The sequence below is a fragment of the Paroedura picta genome, chromosome 2, assembly GCF_049243985.1.
Source record: "Paroedura picta isolate Pp20150507F chromosome 2, Ppicta_v3.0, whole genome shotgun sequence".
NCBI classification, from domain to species: Eukaryota; Metazoa; Chordata; class Lepidosauria; order Squamata; family Gekkonidae; genus Paroedura; species Paroedura picta.
Genome location: NC_135370.1, coordinates 21,767,190 through 21,784,315, shown reverse-complemented (window position 1 = coordinate 21,784,315; position 17,126 = coordinate 21,767,190). Strand labels below are relative to the sequence as shown.

General features: G+C 46.3%; 1 protein-coding gene across 18 annotated transcripts in view; it reads left to right on the top strand.

Annotated features, from left to right (window-relative positions):
• The window catches only part of LOC143829092 (microtubule-associated protein 2-like), a 313,653-nt gene that overhangs the window by 264,730 nt on the left and 31,797 nt on the right, over positions 1-17,126 (top strand). For 13 of the 18 annotated variants that reach the window (XM_077319426.1, XM_077319420.1, XM_077319417.1 and 10 more), the window contains 4 exons: positions 458-4,255; positions 4,475-4,681; positions 5,763-5,897; positions 12,573-12,634. In XM_077319426.1, the coding sequence (XP_077175541.1) occupies positions 458-4,255; positions 4,475-4,681; positions 5,763-5,897; positions 12,573-12,634 (4,202 nt within the window). The remainder of the gene's footprint in view (positions 1-457; positions 4,256-4,474; positions 4,682-5,762; positions 5,898-12,572; positions 12,635-17,126) is intronic. The other 5 variants (XM_077319430.1, XM_077319429.1, XM_077319427.1 and 2 more) reach the window with 1 other exon arrangement.

Genomic DNA, 17,126 nt, shown 5'->3' with positions numbered 1-17,126 from the left:
CACACGTGAACTGAAATCAATATTTGCATTTTAATATTGAATACGTTTCTGCTGCTGCTCAACCTTTTAGGCTCCTAGCTTGTGCATACAGGTTGGGTTACTTTGTTCCCTCTTTTGTTGCTTCAACCTCAATGGGCAAGACAGCAAACAAATGCGAGGTCGACTTTGTCTCCAGTCTAATGATTGTGAAGAAACTGGCCTGCGACAGATATTATAAGTTCGGTTCTGTTTGGGTTTATGTGCGTGGCCTGCATTAATCGGAACTTCGGTTCTTCTCAAAGAGGTTCTCCCTTCCCCCCAAAAAAGCATCTGTTTAACATGGCTCTCTAAACAGGCTTCTTTGACTGCATGCGGCCACGTTGTCACCCCTCTGCCGTGCCGAATGATGCCTCTGCTTGTAAATGCTTTAAATAACATGTTGTGAAATCCAGTCAAACAACTGCAGATTTACTTGCAGCCTCGAAGATGGAAATCCGCGACCAAGAAGGTGCGGCCCTTTTTGCAGCTGAGCCATTAGACACAAAGGAGGCGCAGAAAGAAAGCAAGACTTGTGGGCAACCTATACACGATGCCTTAGTTCCCCAGCCAGCAAAAACAGAGACTCTAGAGAAAACAGAGGAAAGCGAAGAGGAGGAGACACTTCCAGCTCTGTTGGAACAGACTTTGGATGGAAGCTCACTACAGACGGAGGGCAGGAGTTTTTTGAAACCAGATGTCGGTTTAACTGGAGAGTTCCATCTACAGCAAGAACGGGATATGTCAGCGGAATTGCAGAAGGAAAGGAAAGCAGCCACAGAGGCTGAGAAAGCTGTCGCTGGGGCGACGTCCTTCAAGCCGACAGATGATCTTGTAGATGTTAAAAAAGGCGACTTTACCTCTGCTGAAAGCATAGCCCCCTTCGCCCCTTCAGGACCTGCAACGGACAGTATAGGCACAGTTAAAAGTGCCTTTTCTTCTGAAACATTGCCAGCTGGTCTACATATATCTCCGCCAGAAGATAGTAAAAAGGTGACGCCATTGTCCACGGTGACAGTAATCGCCAAAGAACTTCCAAGAGATAGAAAAACGGACAAAGACTCCGCAAAAAAACTGGAAGGAGAATTGGCAGCGGCAGCTAGTCGTGCCTCAAAAACCGTTCCGGAGCACACGCCGACCAAGAATGTTCCTCTTTGGGAAGAAGAGAAAGACATGACAGAGGATGAAAGTGATGAAGAAAGGTACTCTGCCCCACACCGGGAAAAATTCGAAACGTTAGATGATCAAATTTATGCAGCACGTGACCAACGGGCAACAGCTTTGGATGAAGAAATCATGGGGAGAGAAGCTGACCTGAAGAAATCACTTGAGGTTCACAAAGGAGAAGGAGGGCTCGAGACAATTGCAGATTCTGGAATGCTTGACCTTAAAAAAGCGGGAAAACACGAGACTGCCAGAGACAGGTTCAACCAAGGATTATTTCCGGAGCCTTCGGACAAAGATGTAACGTCCACGTCAACAGGCAAAATGCCTGAAGAATTTCTGCAAGGAAAAGATGCTGGAAAAGACGGGAAAATGTTTTCCGTTGCGGATTCAGCAATGCACAGACTGCAGACCGAAGAAGATAAATCAGGAATGTCTAAGTATTTTGAGACCTCAACCCTTAAAGATGAAGCCATTAAGGGTGACGTCCTGGAGCAAGGCACTGATTACTATGAACTGAGTGATACTAAAGAGGAGGCCTATGATCCTTATCATAAAGACTTCTTAGTATCTAAAAAAGACCCTGAGGAATTTGAGCTAGAGTCAGCACCACACCTAGGTGGCTCTCCTCATGAGGTAGGGTACAGTACTCTTGCTCAGGGGTTCCCTGAAGAGAAATCTGAGGCACCTAGCTCTCCTACAGAACGGCTGTTCACAATTGACCCAAATGTGTATGGGGATAAGAGAGAACTCCATAGCAAAAATAAAGATGACTTGACCCTAAGTCGGAGCTTGGGACTTGGCGGTCGGTCTGCCATAGAGCAGAGGAGTATGTCCATTAACTTGCCAATGTCCTGCTTGGACTCTATAGCCCTGGGGTTTAACTTTGGACGCACACATGACCTGTCGCCTCTAGGTTCAGATATTCTAGATAACGGCAGTGGGGATGAGGGCGATGACTATTTGCCAGCCACCACTCCGGCAGTAGAAAAAATCCCCTCCTTCCCAGAAGAGAGCAGGGAAGAAGAGGAGAAAATTGAGGAGCCAAAAGTTACAGGGCGAGGAGATATTCAGGTTGAGCCCTTGTGTGAGTCGCCCTTCTTGGCGAAAGATTATTACAAAAACGGGTCTGTAATGGCCCCGGACTTGCCTGAAATGTTAGACTTAGCTGGCACAAGGTCCAGACTAGCATCTGTGAGTGCAGAGGCTGAGGTAGCTCAAAGGAAGCCTGCTTCTTCAGAGGCCGTAGGAGAGGACATCGGGGCAACCCAGCACCTCATTGCTGATGAAAACCACATGACTCTCAAAGCCGACAGCCAACTAGAAGACCTGGGTTACTGTGTTTTCAATAAGTATACAGTGCCAATGCCTTCTCCAGTCCAAGACAGTGAGAATTTAGGAGGGGAAGCCTGCCCCTTTGACGAGAACATGAGAAGAGGCATGGCCGCTGACTTATCTTTGATAGAAGTGAAGTTGGCAGCAGCGGAAAGAGCTAAAGAACAACAAGATGCCTCTGGTGACTTAGCACTTCTGGGCAAGGAATTTGAGCACGAACGAAAGGCAATAGATAAACTCGACACCGTGCTAGAAAAAAGTGAAGAACACATAGATTCTAAAGAAGTCTGTTCTTCTGAGGACACTGAGCATGAAACAACAGCGCTTACTTTGACTTCAGAAAGTGCAGATAAAAGTCTAGGTGGAGTGGATGAGAACGCTTCTTTGTTGACTGTGGGGGATGAAAAGGACATTCATGTTGCCGCAGAGACAGGCAAGACAGAAATCCCCTGCAAACCAAACTATGATTCTATAAAGCATGATATGGATTCTGCTGCTCGAAAAGTTGAGCAGGAATACCAAAGTAAGGTAGAAGTTCCTGCCAGTGAGCTTGTTTCTGAGCAGGGCACGGAGCATCAAGAACAGACCCTCACCCCCTTGCCCCAAGAACCTACAACCTGTGCAAAAGCTGAACCTAGTCATATAAAAGATGCCGCCAAGCTTACAGAGAGTGAAGTTAAGGAAAAGGGACCCAAACCTGACCTGGTGCATCAAGAAGCAGTAGATAAAGAAGAATCATATGAGTCAAGTGGAGATAATGATCAGCTCCAAGAGACCTTGCCTGGAGAAGCTTCAAAACCATCTGATGGCAAAATAAAAAGACCATCTCTACCACAAGAGGCAATTGCATCACAGCTGGTAGCAGAACAGCCACCTCCAGAAACAGATGTATCTAAAACAGCACAAGAAGAAACACCTGAGATTCAAATGGAGAGTATACCACAGCCTAAAGAACCTGAAGAACCTCTACCATGTGATTTAACATCCACGAAAATCATAGGAGGTGAAGAAGGAGAAGAACAACAGCAAGAGAGGAAAGAAGATGTCAAACAAGTAGAAAAGAGTAAGGAAGAAATAGAGCGTGAGGAAGAAATTACAGAGCAAGCAAAACAAATGGAAGTGAGCGAGCGAGTAGAAGAGGGGGAGGAAAGCCAGCAAAAAGAACAAGAAGCAAAGGATAAAGAAGAAGAACCAGAAGAAGAGAAAGAACAGAAAGTAGAACAAGAAGCAGAGAGGAAGCAGGATGTAGGAGAAGAGGAGGAGGAGGAGAAGCAAGTAGAACAGCAAGAAGAAGAGAGTAAGCAAGAAGAAGAGGTTGAGCCAACAAGTCAAGAAGGAGACGTGGAGAAACTGGGCGCAGAGGAGAAGGTTACCCCTGAGGAATCATCTGAGCTGAAAGGAGTAATAGAGTCTGTGGTTACAATTGAGGATGACTTCATTACGATAGTACAGACAACGGTAGATGAGGGAGAAAGTGGTTCCCATAGCGTGCGCTTTGCTGAATCACAATCGTCTGAAACAGGAGAAGAAGGACTCCAACCTGAAGAGGAGGCAGATGTAGAGATGGTGGCCGATGTTGAGACTGAGACAAAGGAAAGCTCTCTGGAGGCACCCGGTTCACCTGAGAGGGAAGGCATCCCATTCACTGATTACAAGACGGAGACGTATGATGATTACAAAGATGAAACCACCATTGATGACTCCATCCTGGATACAGACAGCATATGGGTGGATAATCAAGGTGTGCCTTATCCTTTTTTATTTTTCCCCTCTCCAGATACTTTTCTATTAAATATTAATTATTAATCTTAATACATTCAGGATTATTGTTTTTTTAAAAAAGCCAATATAAAGCAACCTGTTTTTTTTTAATTGAAACCCCTCCAGAACACTATTAACGTCTTCCCTACACACACGCTAACTCTGTTTTTAATTGTTGTAATTTACTCTGATCCTGCAGATGATGATAGGAGCATCATGACGGAACAGTTAGAGGCTGTTCCTAAAGAGGAGAAGGCAGAGACAGAATTGCGGAGACCGTCTCTCGATAAGCATAAAAAAGAGAAACCTTTAAAAATGGGGAAAGGCAGGATTTCCACTCCAGAAAGGAAACTAGCTAAAAAGGAACCTAGCACCATCTCCAGAGATGAAGTGAGAAGGAAAAAAGGTTCATGTAATACTCTCTATTCCTTTCATGCCGTACTATGAGTTGTTCATCTGTTCTCCGAGAAGCGTATTTTAGAAGTACTGGTCTCCCGTCCCACCCCGATTTAATAGAAAGATATTTGTTTAGCTTAATTGTAAGATATGCCATCTGCTTGATCCCCAAATCGGCAATATCCTGTTACGGACCAACTCAGCACCGTGCATGGCCTGTGATCGCTGCCTACTTGTCTACTTTCATCCCCAAGAAGGATGACAGGTGTGATTTAATTGAAATATGTCATGGTCTGGCCATCCACGGGATCATAGGCCATGAGCCATCTCATGGAAAGGGCCGTCCAGTCGAAGCTGACTTCTGGCAACCCCTGGTGTCGTTTTCAAGGCAGGAGACGTCCAGAGGTGGTTGGCCATCGCCCGCATTTTGTAGGGACCATGGTATTTCTAGGTGGTCTCCCATCCAGATATTATCTTGGCCAACCCTGCTTAGCTTCCAAGTTCTGGACCCGCCAAGCCAGAGAGCTGTCTCGCTACCGCTGGCATGTTGCAAGAGGGAGGACTAGAAATGAGGAAAAGCGATTGGCCAAGCCAGTCTGTGGTTATGTACAGACTGGTTAGTACCCAGCACTCTGAGCTTGACCGTGCCAGCAAAGCCAAAGATCAGCCAAGACACTGCTGCTCAGTCATTGAGCAGTAAGAATTCCGAGTTGCATGCTACAACCACGGGGGGCGTTCCCCATTGAGACCTTCATTGCAGGCCCCCACAACGAAAGAGACTTGGCTGCTCAGATTGTCACCTGACAGGCACGGAATGTTTGGGTCCCAACATCCCACTGGGTCCCGATCTTATGTGCTCAGAGTCCAATTTAAGGGCAGTGGTGGTGGGCAGTGTGATCCCTGTCTCCCCGAAATAGGAAGGACCAGCGTCTCCCTACGATACCCTCCGGGCCTTGCTAGGTTCAAACTCTCATTGACCAGCTCCCTTGGCCCCGCCCACCGGTTTACTGTCGTATTGCAATATCTTTCTGTTTCTAATATAACTCTCTCTACCTTATTTCTGATCTGTGCTCTTGTTCTCTCGTCTATAGCTGTGTATAAGAAAGCTGAACTTGCTAAAAAAGCTGACGTTCAGGCTCACTCTCCCTCCAGGAAAATCATTTTAAAACCTGCTATCAAACATACTAGATCAACTCATCAATCCTGTGTTAAGCGGAAGCAGACAGGTGACTGTACTGTCTTGAATCTATGCAACGTGGCTGGCAAACATAGACATCTTTCTTATTATTATTTGGAACTCCATCGCTCTACTGGCTGCTCAGTTTTGATTTTTCTTTCCTCCGAGACTTTTTTCCGGCTGTCGCGAATGATATGGCTTATTTGGCGTGTGTGTGTGTGTGTGTGGTTTTCCTTTTCTTTTTTTCATGCTCTTCTTCTTTTTGATTTCACAGAAGCCATGTCCATGCCTGCTTGTTATTCTCGGACTACTGAATTTCCGTGGTTGTTTCTCAGCATTGTGTTCTTGACAGTGGTGTGGTAGATATCTCTTTGTTCCATTTGGGGTCGTTTACATTAATCCTTTTTTAAAAAATTTATTTTTATTTTTGCTGTTCTGGTGGGAAAGTGCTACTGGCTTTAAACCGTGGTTTGCATTTTTTTCTCTCCCCATCGCCTCCCTCTTTTTTGCTCTCATGCATAAGAACAAGCGGCATCTCTGCATTGTCTGCGCTTGTATTGACGTTGTCCTCGTTGGCTCTTTCAAATCTAATGACTGTGGTTTACGTGTTAAAAGGTTTGGTGCATAAAAACAGCAGGCTCTTCAGGCAGACCCTCATGAAGCTCGAAGAGGAGGAATCTGCGGACGGGCCGGCAGACCATATATCAAACCTCAGTAGCTTGCTCGAATTTACATTTTACAGAGGACACCGGAAAACCTAGGAGTGGGAATTGGGAAATTCACACATGTATGATACCATTCAGAGCAGTGATCGCTATAGGCCACCTGATGCCTGCCCCTGTGTCCCTGGAGCTTCCTTGCTTCTTCTTTAAAGCATCACATCCCTAAAGAAAAGGGCCAGTTCACTCCAAGAGATACCATCTTTGGATCTGGAGGAAGAACCCGTTCTGAAATTGCAGCTCCCATCTCAGGTGGAGCTTTTGACTCTAATCATCCCAGGGTGTTGGATGTGTTCTCCTGTAGGAACCATTGACTTCCCTTTTCTTATAGTTTTATAGGCTGAGCAAGTTTGGGAAATGCTGGTTTATATCTTGGCAGAACTGGCGTTGAAAAGTGCTGTTAAGTCATGTCCAGAGGTGGTTTGCTACCGCCTACAACTCGTCTCCCATCCAGTTACCAACCAGGGCTGACCCTGCTTAGCTTCCGAGATCTGATGAGATTGGGCTAGCCAGGGCTGTCCAGGTCAGGGATAGATTCTGCTAACCTCTGGAAAAACCTCCCCCCCCCACACACACACACACTAGTTCTAACAACACTAACCAAAACTTTGTCGGCTTTTTTCGTACCAAATTATATTTTTGCACTAGATTTCCACAAAGAAAGGGATTTTTAAAAAATATCCATGAAGTTTCACTAGAGACCTAAAGCCCTTTTGAAAATTTTACCTGAATTCTATTTGACTTATAGTTATTGACAGGAAAGGTGCATTTTATAGCAACTAAATATAATTTCATATAAAATATAGCTGGAAAGATTTTGTCTGCCGATGCTTGACCCCACAAAACTGAGAAAAACATAGATTATGCGATCTACTATGTGTGCCTTACCAAGTATTGAAGAGATTATTATTATTATTATTATTATTATTATTATTATTATTATTATTATTATTATTATTCAATTTATTATTATTCAATTTATTTCCCACCACTTCCAAAACCGGCTTATGGCGGGTTACAGTGTCTGTCAAAAAAAACCATTAAAATCCCCATTAAAAGACATAAAATCCCAGAACGTGGTGGAACCCCACTACCACCCATCCCCACTACCAGAGGGGCGAGGAAGGAGATCAAGATGACTCAGTCCACTACTCACACCCGGGGGGGGGGGGTGTGGTATTGATCTTCCTTGCCAACCCCAGCCTCAACCATAGACCTGGCGGAAGAGCTCCATTTTGCAGGCCCTGTAAAATGCCGAAAGTTCCTGCAGGGCCCGCAGCTCAGCTGGGAGCTCATTCCACCAGGTCTCATAATAATTGCATAATATGCACCATATGTCCCCGGTTGGAATTGGAGCATTCGGAGACATTATTATCTGAGCTGTGGTGCACAACAATCTAAGCTTCCATGGCTTTAAAATTCTTCGTTCCTAAAACAAACTCAGCGCTAAAGCCAAACTTAAAGATCTAATTTTCTTGAGGCATTCCCAGAGTCCTTTGCTTATGACATCTAGGTTTTATCTTGGTGACAAGGGAGGACTCTATATCCTTCACAGATGAAATCCCAAAACCCCTGCACAGTGACAGTGGCATGCAGTTCGGATGCATGCAGAAAGCTGGCATGCAGAAAGGACAAATGCACCCAACAGGAATGCAGGGCAGAAGTGAAGGAAAAGGACTAGTGCATAATCAGCCTATCAAAAATGCATGTAGATCGGTAAACTTGGATCGCTAAGGGAGAATCCATTGACAGGGTAGAAATCTTTTAAAATTTAAGAATTTGTCAAAAGTCTCCCTCTAGTTGGGGGAGGCCAGGACTGTGCCCCAGAAACGTGAAGGGAGGTCTGTAGTGAGAGAAAGGATTTGGCAATAATCACTTTCCCCTTCTACTTGCTGAAATCCTTCACTGGATCCAAGTTGCTGCTTGCACATTTTTTTTCTGTATAACAATAAAACGATTGGGTACTTGGGGAAAAAATAAAGCTGAACATTTAAATACAGGGAACATGCCTACAGTCTTCCTCATTCGGACAATTCTCCTGTATATGGATATGAGGCAGGTAAAAACCCATTTCCACTAGGATAGCTCTTGGAGATGTAGCTGTCAATACCCTCCTCTCAGACTCAGGGGGAGCATGGTGAAATTAAACCTTTATTTGGTTTTGTTAACTCTTTGAATTTGGTCATGAGGGCTCTCGCCAGAGTACTTGCTCTTTTGGCATTCCGGGAGTCACGGGTGTGTGATCCATGGGTGTCTCAAGGCTAGAACTGAGAGACGGTCTTCCTTTGTTTCCTCTTTTCCAGTTGTGAGCTTTGAAGAAGGAACAAGCCGTTGTGTCTTCTAGAATATTTGTTTTCAGAGTATTCCAGGTTTCATTTCACTGGAGTCGCCAAGTTTCAGGCTGAGGCTGGAAATTTGGAATTACAGTTTATCTTCAGACTACAGCCGAGTGTTCCCAGGCAGAATACTTAGCTGAGGTTCCTATCCCAACCCCATTCTCCCCAATATCCACTCCCAAATCTCCAGGAATTTTCCAACCCAGAGTTGGCAACCCGACATAATACACATCCTTCATTATGGTTATGTCTAAAAGAGCAGCCTTTTGAGTTACTAACCGACATGCCAAGAGCCCACCAAAAGTATGCTGTTGCATTTCTACAGCTGCAATCCAACATATTTACCTGGAAGAAAATCCCAATGGGACTTGATTCCAAGTAAACATTCATAGGTTATATAAAAGAATAACCCTGTAATATAAGAGTTCTTTTTTTTGGGGGGGGGACCCAAGCTTGTAAGAGCTTCTTCACATAATCAAGTACACCTAGTATCCCAGATGTTGATTTTGGATTGCTGTCCCTCCTCAACAATACACAAAAAAGACAAGAAGGCAGTGGAGGCCAAATTGTTGGAAGGAAGTCTTGTAGATCGCCATTGTCATTTGAACGTCGCCTTCCTCCATCCTTGCTCTTTGATTGGTCCACAGCGTCAGTCTCTTGCTTCCTTTGTGACATCACAGCATTGATCTCACAGGGCCAACAGGAACACCAGCTGAGGCTTTTGAAGTGGGACAAACATGCGTTAGGGTTGTCCTCTTCCTCAATGTCCGGGTGACGGCCCCAGGGTTGAAACATGTTCTTTGAATGAGTGAACTGGTAGCTGACTTGCAAGGGACAAGGTGGAGCCATGATCCAGCCTTACTGTCTAGATGGAGTGATTGAGAGGCTTTCAGGTGAGGCAGGAACGAGAGCGCTATTTGTTTCGCCTCAGTGGATTTCTGTGGGAGTCGAGGGGGAGGACGCCATGGGGGAGTAACCAATGAAAGCAGAAGTAACAAAACATCCAGCAGGCAGTTCATGATAAATAGATCCCACTGGATATGTGCAACTGGAATTGCAAGTGTTCTTTTGTCTCTTTCTGTACTTCCTGCCACTGATGGTTATCAAAGACTATATCAAAGACAATAGAAGGCAGACACCAGTCCGGGGCTCCCCATCAAAGGAAGGCAAACCAGATGTTGAATAAGTTGGAGCACCTTTCCTAGGAGGAAAGACTGAAGGGTCTGGGACTCTTCAGTTTAGAAAAGAGACAACTGAGGAGGACATGATAAAGGTTTATCAAATCATGCATGGGCTGGAGAGAGTTGACAAAGAGAACCCTCCCCAAAAATATTAGAACTCGAGGACATCCAGTGAAGCTGATGGGCAGTAGGTTCAGGATAAAGGAAGTATTACTTGACACAGAGAGTGGTTAAAATGTGGAATTCACAGCCAAAGGATGTGGTGAAGGCCACAGGAATAAACACCAATGGCTACTAATCATGAAGACTGAGGAGAACCTCACTAATCCTCTGAATCCCAGAGCCAGGAGGCAACATCAGGGAAAGGCCTCGGCCTTTATGCCCTGTTGTTGACCCTCCAGAATAACTGGTTGGTCCCTTTGTGACTAGATGGACCACTGGTCTGATCCAGGCGAGCTCTTCTTATATTCTTAGGAAGGCCTCAGCCTCTATGCTCCATTGTTGGCCCTCCAGAGGAACTGGGTGGCCACTGTGTGAGACAGGAGGCTGGATTAGATGGGCTCTTGGTCTGATTCAGCAGGACTCTTATGTTCTTAGGAAGGCCTCTGCCTCTTTGTCCTGTTGGCTCTCCAGAGGAACTGATTGACCACTGTGTGAGATGGAATGCTGGACTAGATGGACCACTGGCCTGATCCAGCAGGTCTCTACTTATGTTCATGTTGGTATTAGAAAAACAATGAGACATTAGTTTTTGGCAATTCATTTATTTGGGCCAAGGGCTGCGTCAGTGTCACCATCTGGGGCAGCTTCTGAGGCCCAGAGGTTTCCACAGGGCCTCTTGCTGCAGGGGCCCTCAACTATATGCTACCAGAAAAGGATGTGTAGGGATGAATAATAACATAAGAGAGCCATGTTAGATGAAGCCATTGGCCCATCCACTCCAACACTTGGTGACACACAGTGGCCAAAATCCAGGTGCCATTAGGAGGTCCACCAGTGTGGTGGTGGAGGTGCTGTATTTATAGAGTAGAAGAAGAAGAGTTGGGTCTTATATGCCACTTTTCTCTACCCAAAGGAGTCTCAAAGCAGCTTACAGTTGCCTTCCCTTTCCTCTCCCCACAACAGACACCCTGTGAGGGAGGTGAGGCTGAGGGAGCCCTGATATCACTGCTCGGTCAGAACAGTTTTATCAGTGCCGTGGCGAGCCCAAAGTCACCCAGCTGGCTGCATGTGGGGGAGTGAAGAAGAGAACCTGGCTTGCCAGATTAGAGGTCCACACTCCTAACCACTACACCAAACTGGCTTTCATACAATCAGTTTGAAGGCTTACAAATGGGTGCCGGGAGGACGGACATATGGGGGTGGGCTGGAAGGAAGACATCAGCAGGGGAGGCTCTTGATGGGGGCCAGAAAAGAAGAGAGGGCCTTAAGCACTTTCTGCCAGGGTCTCTTAAACTGTCCCTGGCCAAGGGGAATCTCACCATAGCTGCTGTCAGCACAAATTTGAGATAGGGTGGTAGACTGAAGACACCAAGGACCCTTGCTGCCCGCCCTGGCAAACGCTCATCTTTTTAGACCCATCCACCGTAATTATCGGGCTCCTTTGTTTTCCAGACGATACATCAGCTGAGCATCAGAATAAGACTATACATTTAATTCACAGAGAGACGGGAATTTTGTTCATGGCGGTCAGACTCTCTTAGTGGGTAGAAACCAACTCAGGGTCGTAAGATTTTGGGGATTGTGTCCTTTGCAGTCCTTCACAGAGGGGACAGCCAAACGTGCCTTTGATGCTAACACATGTCTCTAGGTTAGGGTTGCGAGAAGAAACTCCTGGAGGTTTGGGGATGGAGGACAGGGACCGCAGAGTCCATCCTCCGAAGCATCCATTGTCTCCAGGGGAACTGATCTCTGCAATCTGGAAACGAGCTGGGATTGAAGGGGGCCATCAGGGCCCACCTGGAGGTGGGCATCCCTACTGCTCATGTGTGTGAGGATTACTTCAATTCATACCACACCCTATCCCAAACACACTTTTCAGTGATGTAGTCACTATTACTGATTTGAAATGCCTCTGCTCTGCCCTTCGCAAAACCTGTGTAAAATGCACATTTAATGTTCCGTCATCTCTGGCTACCCCACCTGGCCCGTATGTTACATCCCCGTCCTAACCAAAAGGCCTGGTCTTGTAGTTTCCTGAAAAGGCTTCCAATTTCCAGATTCATTCCAAAATCATAAGTGACTCTGAAAAGCCGCCATTGTTTTTTTTTTACATGGTTGCCCAGTGTGGGAGGGAGGAAAGATCAGAGAACGGTTTTCCGATTTTCAGGGTGTGTGTGTTTTATTTTGCACCAGCTTTTGCTAATAATTAGTGTATTAGTGTCTTAATGTTGCATGGTACTTTGGACTGAAGGGGTGACTCTGAAATTGCCATTGTCAACCAGTAAAAGCCTGTTTTGTTTTTCTTGTTTTCATGTCTACTTAACAGCTGCTGGAGGTGAAACGAATCAAACTCCTGGGGTGTTTAAGCAAGCAAAGGAAAAACTTTCAGTAAGTAATAGAGAATTGTATAATTCATGCTATTCCAGTCCTTTATTTTTGTGTTTGTGTTTTAGAAACCTTTACGGTCATATTTTTGAAATTCATAGAATCCATCCGCCATTTTAAAAAACATTTTCTCCCTGTTTTGCTTTAGTTGTAGAGCAATGGTTCTCAGCCTGGGGGTCGAACAACCCTTCCGTAGGGGTTGCAGCAGGGCGAGCAACTTGGGGGGGGGCACCATTCTTGCAGGTGTCCATGCTTGGCCACCAATCACTCCAGCAGCATCCCGGGGGGAAAAAACAATTTATATACAATCACGAACAATGGATCATCACGCCATTGGTCAATTTCAGTTTAATTTCTGTGAAAGAACCCTTGCATACATTTATGGTTGGGGGTCGCCACAACATGAGGAACTACAGGGTCGTGGCATTAGGAAGGTTGAGAACCACTGTTGTAGAGGATTAAAACTTTAGCGCTATTCTGCAATGCCAAGCTGACGTATAGGCAAATTATTTAAAGACTTCTACATTCTGGCTGTAATTTTCAAGTTGTTTGATTTGGAAGATTCACAATAAAAGGAAGCCGTTCATCACCCAAAGAGGAATTAACACGTGGGATTCACTGCCACAGGGACTGGTGGTAACGAAAAGCATAGACAGCTTCAAGAGGGGATTGGGTAAACATCTGGAGCAGAGGTCCTTCAATGGCTATTAGTCACAAGGTATAGAGGGCTGTGCCTGGGGCAGCAATACTCTGTACTCTTGCTGCTTGTGGCATAGCAGTGGGAGGGTTTCTGGAGTTCTGACCCTGCTGATAGACCTCTTGATGGAGCAGAATTGTTCTCTCTTGCCCCAGAGGGACAGACCAAAAGAAATTCCATCTAAACATCCAGAAGAAGTTCCTGACAGTGAGAGCGGTCTCTCAGCGGAACAGGCTTCCTCGGGAGGTGGTGGGTTTTCCATCTTTGGAGATTTTTAAACAGAGGCTGGATAGCCATCTGATGGAGAGGCTGATTCTGTGAAGGTTCAAGGGGGTGGGCAGGTTACAGTGGATGAGAGATAGGGTTGTGAGTGTCCTGCACAGTGCAGGGGGTTCGACTAGATGACCCATGAAGTCCCTTCCAGCTCTATGATTCTATGATGGCACCTGGGTTGGGCCACTGTGTGACACAGAATGTTGGACTGGATGGGCCATCATCTTCGTCCAACATGGCTTCTCTTATGTTCTTATGTCTGGGGCAGTGATGCTCTGTATTCTTGGTGCTTTGAGAAAAAGCAATGGGAGTGCTTCTGGATTTCTGGTCTTACTGGTGGACCTCCTGATGGCACCTGGGTTTTAGCCACTGTGTATCACAGAGTGCCGGACTGGAAGAGTCATAGGCCTGATCCAGCATTGCTTCTCTTATGTTCTAACCCCCATTAACCTGTTGCACAACCAATTGATTTGTTCCCGCTTTGTGGAAGGGTTCGCATTTCCCTTCAATGAAAGTGTGGGTGTGTGAAGATCTGTCAAGTTTCTTCTGACATATGGTAGGCCTACGGATGCCCTCCAAAATGTCCTGCCTTTAATGGAAGTACTTAGATTTCAGTCTGTATCCCCGAAACCACTCCACCCAATTTCACCATTGAACATGCAGTTTGCTGTTGATATGGACTTCCAAGTGCCACTGAATGCAGCTGCTGTGTCAGCAGACAGGGATGGACGGATGGGCAGACATACTGAATTATGCAGGTGAATGGCAAGGCCCCAGCACTGGAAGCAGGGATGGGGCAAAAACCCCTTGCACAAACTTGCCCAGAAACAAGCAGCTAGTTGTCCATTCCCAGGTACCAGAGTGAAACCACCTGGACTTCCACCACTGACTGTCTTCTCTGTCTCCTAATTGCTTCAGGTAGCAAAGCTAGGTATTACTATATTGGTGAGAAATACGCATCTCCCAGCTATTTCAACTTTAAGTCTCAGTTGCTCGAAACATCCAAGCTTGGAAGAAAAAATTATCTGAAAGACAGGTGGAGCTCCTTCCTTCCATCCTTTCTTTTTCTTTCTCCCTCCCCTCTTTCTCCCTCCCCCTTTCTCCCTCCCTTAAATCATTCATTCCACCTGCCTTCCTTTCTTTTTCTTTCTCCTTCCCTTTCTCACTCTCCTCTTCCTCCCTCCCTCCCTCCCTCCCTTCCTCCCTTCTTTCCTTCCTTCCTTCCTTTCTTCATCCATCCACCCATTCATTCATTCATTCATTCATTCCTTTCTTTTTCTTTCTCCCTCCCTATTTCTCCCTTTCTCCCTCTCTCCTTTCCTTCCTTCCTGCCTATCTGCCTTCCTTTTCTTGCCAAAACTGTTTTCCTTTAGAACAAATGATGATTCTCAGCTAGTGAGAATCTTGACCCATTTTCTAGCCTTTCCCTTGCTCTGCTCTCTTCTGCTTCCCAGGAAAGAGACACAGGTGAGAAAGTTTCAGAGGGCAGTCATGTCGGTCTGTAGCAGAAAAGGCTAGACTTGAGTCCACTAGCTCCACCAAGACCAATGAGATTTGGGGGGGGGTATAAGTTTCCAAGAGTCTTTCTCAGAAGCTTATAACCCACCAAAGACCTCTGAGATGCTGCTGGGTTCAAATCAAGGGTGAGCAAGAGGTTCGTAGGTGGGATGAGGACAAGTGGATGGAACCAGCTGGCAGGAGGGATGGGATGGGGTGAGAATCCTGATTGTGGTCCCCCACTCTCTCCTCAGCATGGCATGCCATCCATCATCCCAGTCCACAGCTATGAAAGAATGGGGTGGCTCATTTTGTGCTGCAAGAAGGATCCCACCCCCCCTCCCACCCACCCCAAAAAGTCATCTTTATTTCAAAAACCTTTGATTCAGTGGGATTCTCCTTCTCCCCTGTTTCCCGTTCTCCCCAGCATGAGAGAGGTCCATGTAAAAGAGTTAGATATTTAACAGAGTAAATGAAGCGCAGTTGAATAATGCAGCACGAGACACATGTGTGTTTAACTTCTAAGGGAAAGTTGACTTCAAAATTAGGGAAAGGATTACATGGGTAGAAAACAACAAGAGTCGAACTCATCTTGCTAGTTCTGTCTGCTCCATCTTGTCCCTTTGTTCCCCCCTGACTCTAAGAAGGAAGGAATGGAAGTTTCCTCCAAGCCCTGCCCTTCGAGTTCCTACGGAACAGCACAAACTCTCTCCAATATATTGATTAGCCCAAAGGCAATCTTAAGGTCATCTCATGGAGAATAAAGCCTCCCCATTTTTCGTGTGCAGAATCTCCTCTATGCCTCTTGGGCTCTGTGCGAAACTTGCTACTATTCGCTTGCAGAAACCTCGACTTAACCCTTGCATGACTGAAGGGAGAATACTTGCCAAACCCAACAAAATACTTGCAAAACCCAACCAACATACCTCTCACCCACCCCATTCCACCACCATCCTTGGAGAAGTCCTCATCACACAAACTGTGCCGGGCAGCGTGAGAGAGTCCTGATATTACTCCTCAATCAGAACAGAAGAAGAAAAGTTGGTTCTTATATGTCACTTTTCTCTACCCGAAGGCATCTCAAAGTGGCTTACAGTCGCCTTCCCTTTCCTCTCCCCACAACAGACACCCTGTGGGGTGGGTGAGGCTGAGAGAGCCCTGATATTCCTGCTCGGTCAGCACAGCTTTCTCAGTGCTGTGGCGAGCCCAAGGTCACCCAGCTGGATGCATGTGGAGGAGCAGGGAATTAAACCCACCTCGTCAGATTAGAACTCCACGCTCCTGACCACTACACCAAGCTGGCTTGGTGACATCACCACCTGTGTTAACAGGCAGGCCCAAGACGGACAGGGTGGGGGAGAGACAGAAGGCGGATTACGCCAAGAGTAGGAGTGCAGGCTCTCAGGCACAGAAACCACAAGCACGCTCACTCATACTTGGAGGGAGGAGCAGTGGACATAACGAGTTCCCTAGCTTGTGCCTGAGTCCATTAAGTCAGGAGAGGGAAAGCTGCAAATCCCCTCCAGAGCTCCTGTGGATCCATGGTTGGGAATCCTTCACATAGGGTTTTCATCACCAGAGATGTTGGGGGTGGATTGTCACTGCCTTTCTCTTGGTAGCCCCCTGTCCGAGTACTAACTAGAGCCGACCCTGCTTAGCTTCTGAGATCTGATGAGACATGGGCTAGTGTGGGTCGCCAGGACTGGGCAGGAGATTAACAGAGTTGTTTTGTTATTGCCTTCCTCGTAGCAGCCTTGGAGTTGCTTGGTAGTGTCCCATCCAAATACTAACGACAGCCAACTCTGCTTAGCTTACAAGATCGGGTAACGTGAACCATGTATGGATCATGTATGGCAGCGGTTCCCAAACCTTTTTGATCTGCTGCCTCCTTGGCTCCCAGGCCACATCCTTAGTGCTCCACCCCCCCCCCCCCATACACACATATGAAGAAGAAGAAGAGTTGGTTCTTATATGCCGCTTTTCCCTACCCGAAGGAGGCTCAAAGCGGCTTACAGTCGCCTTCCCATT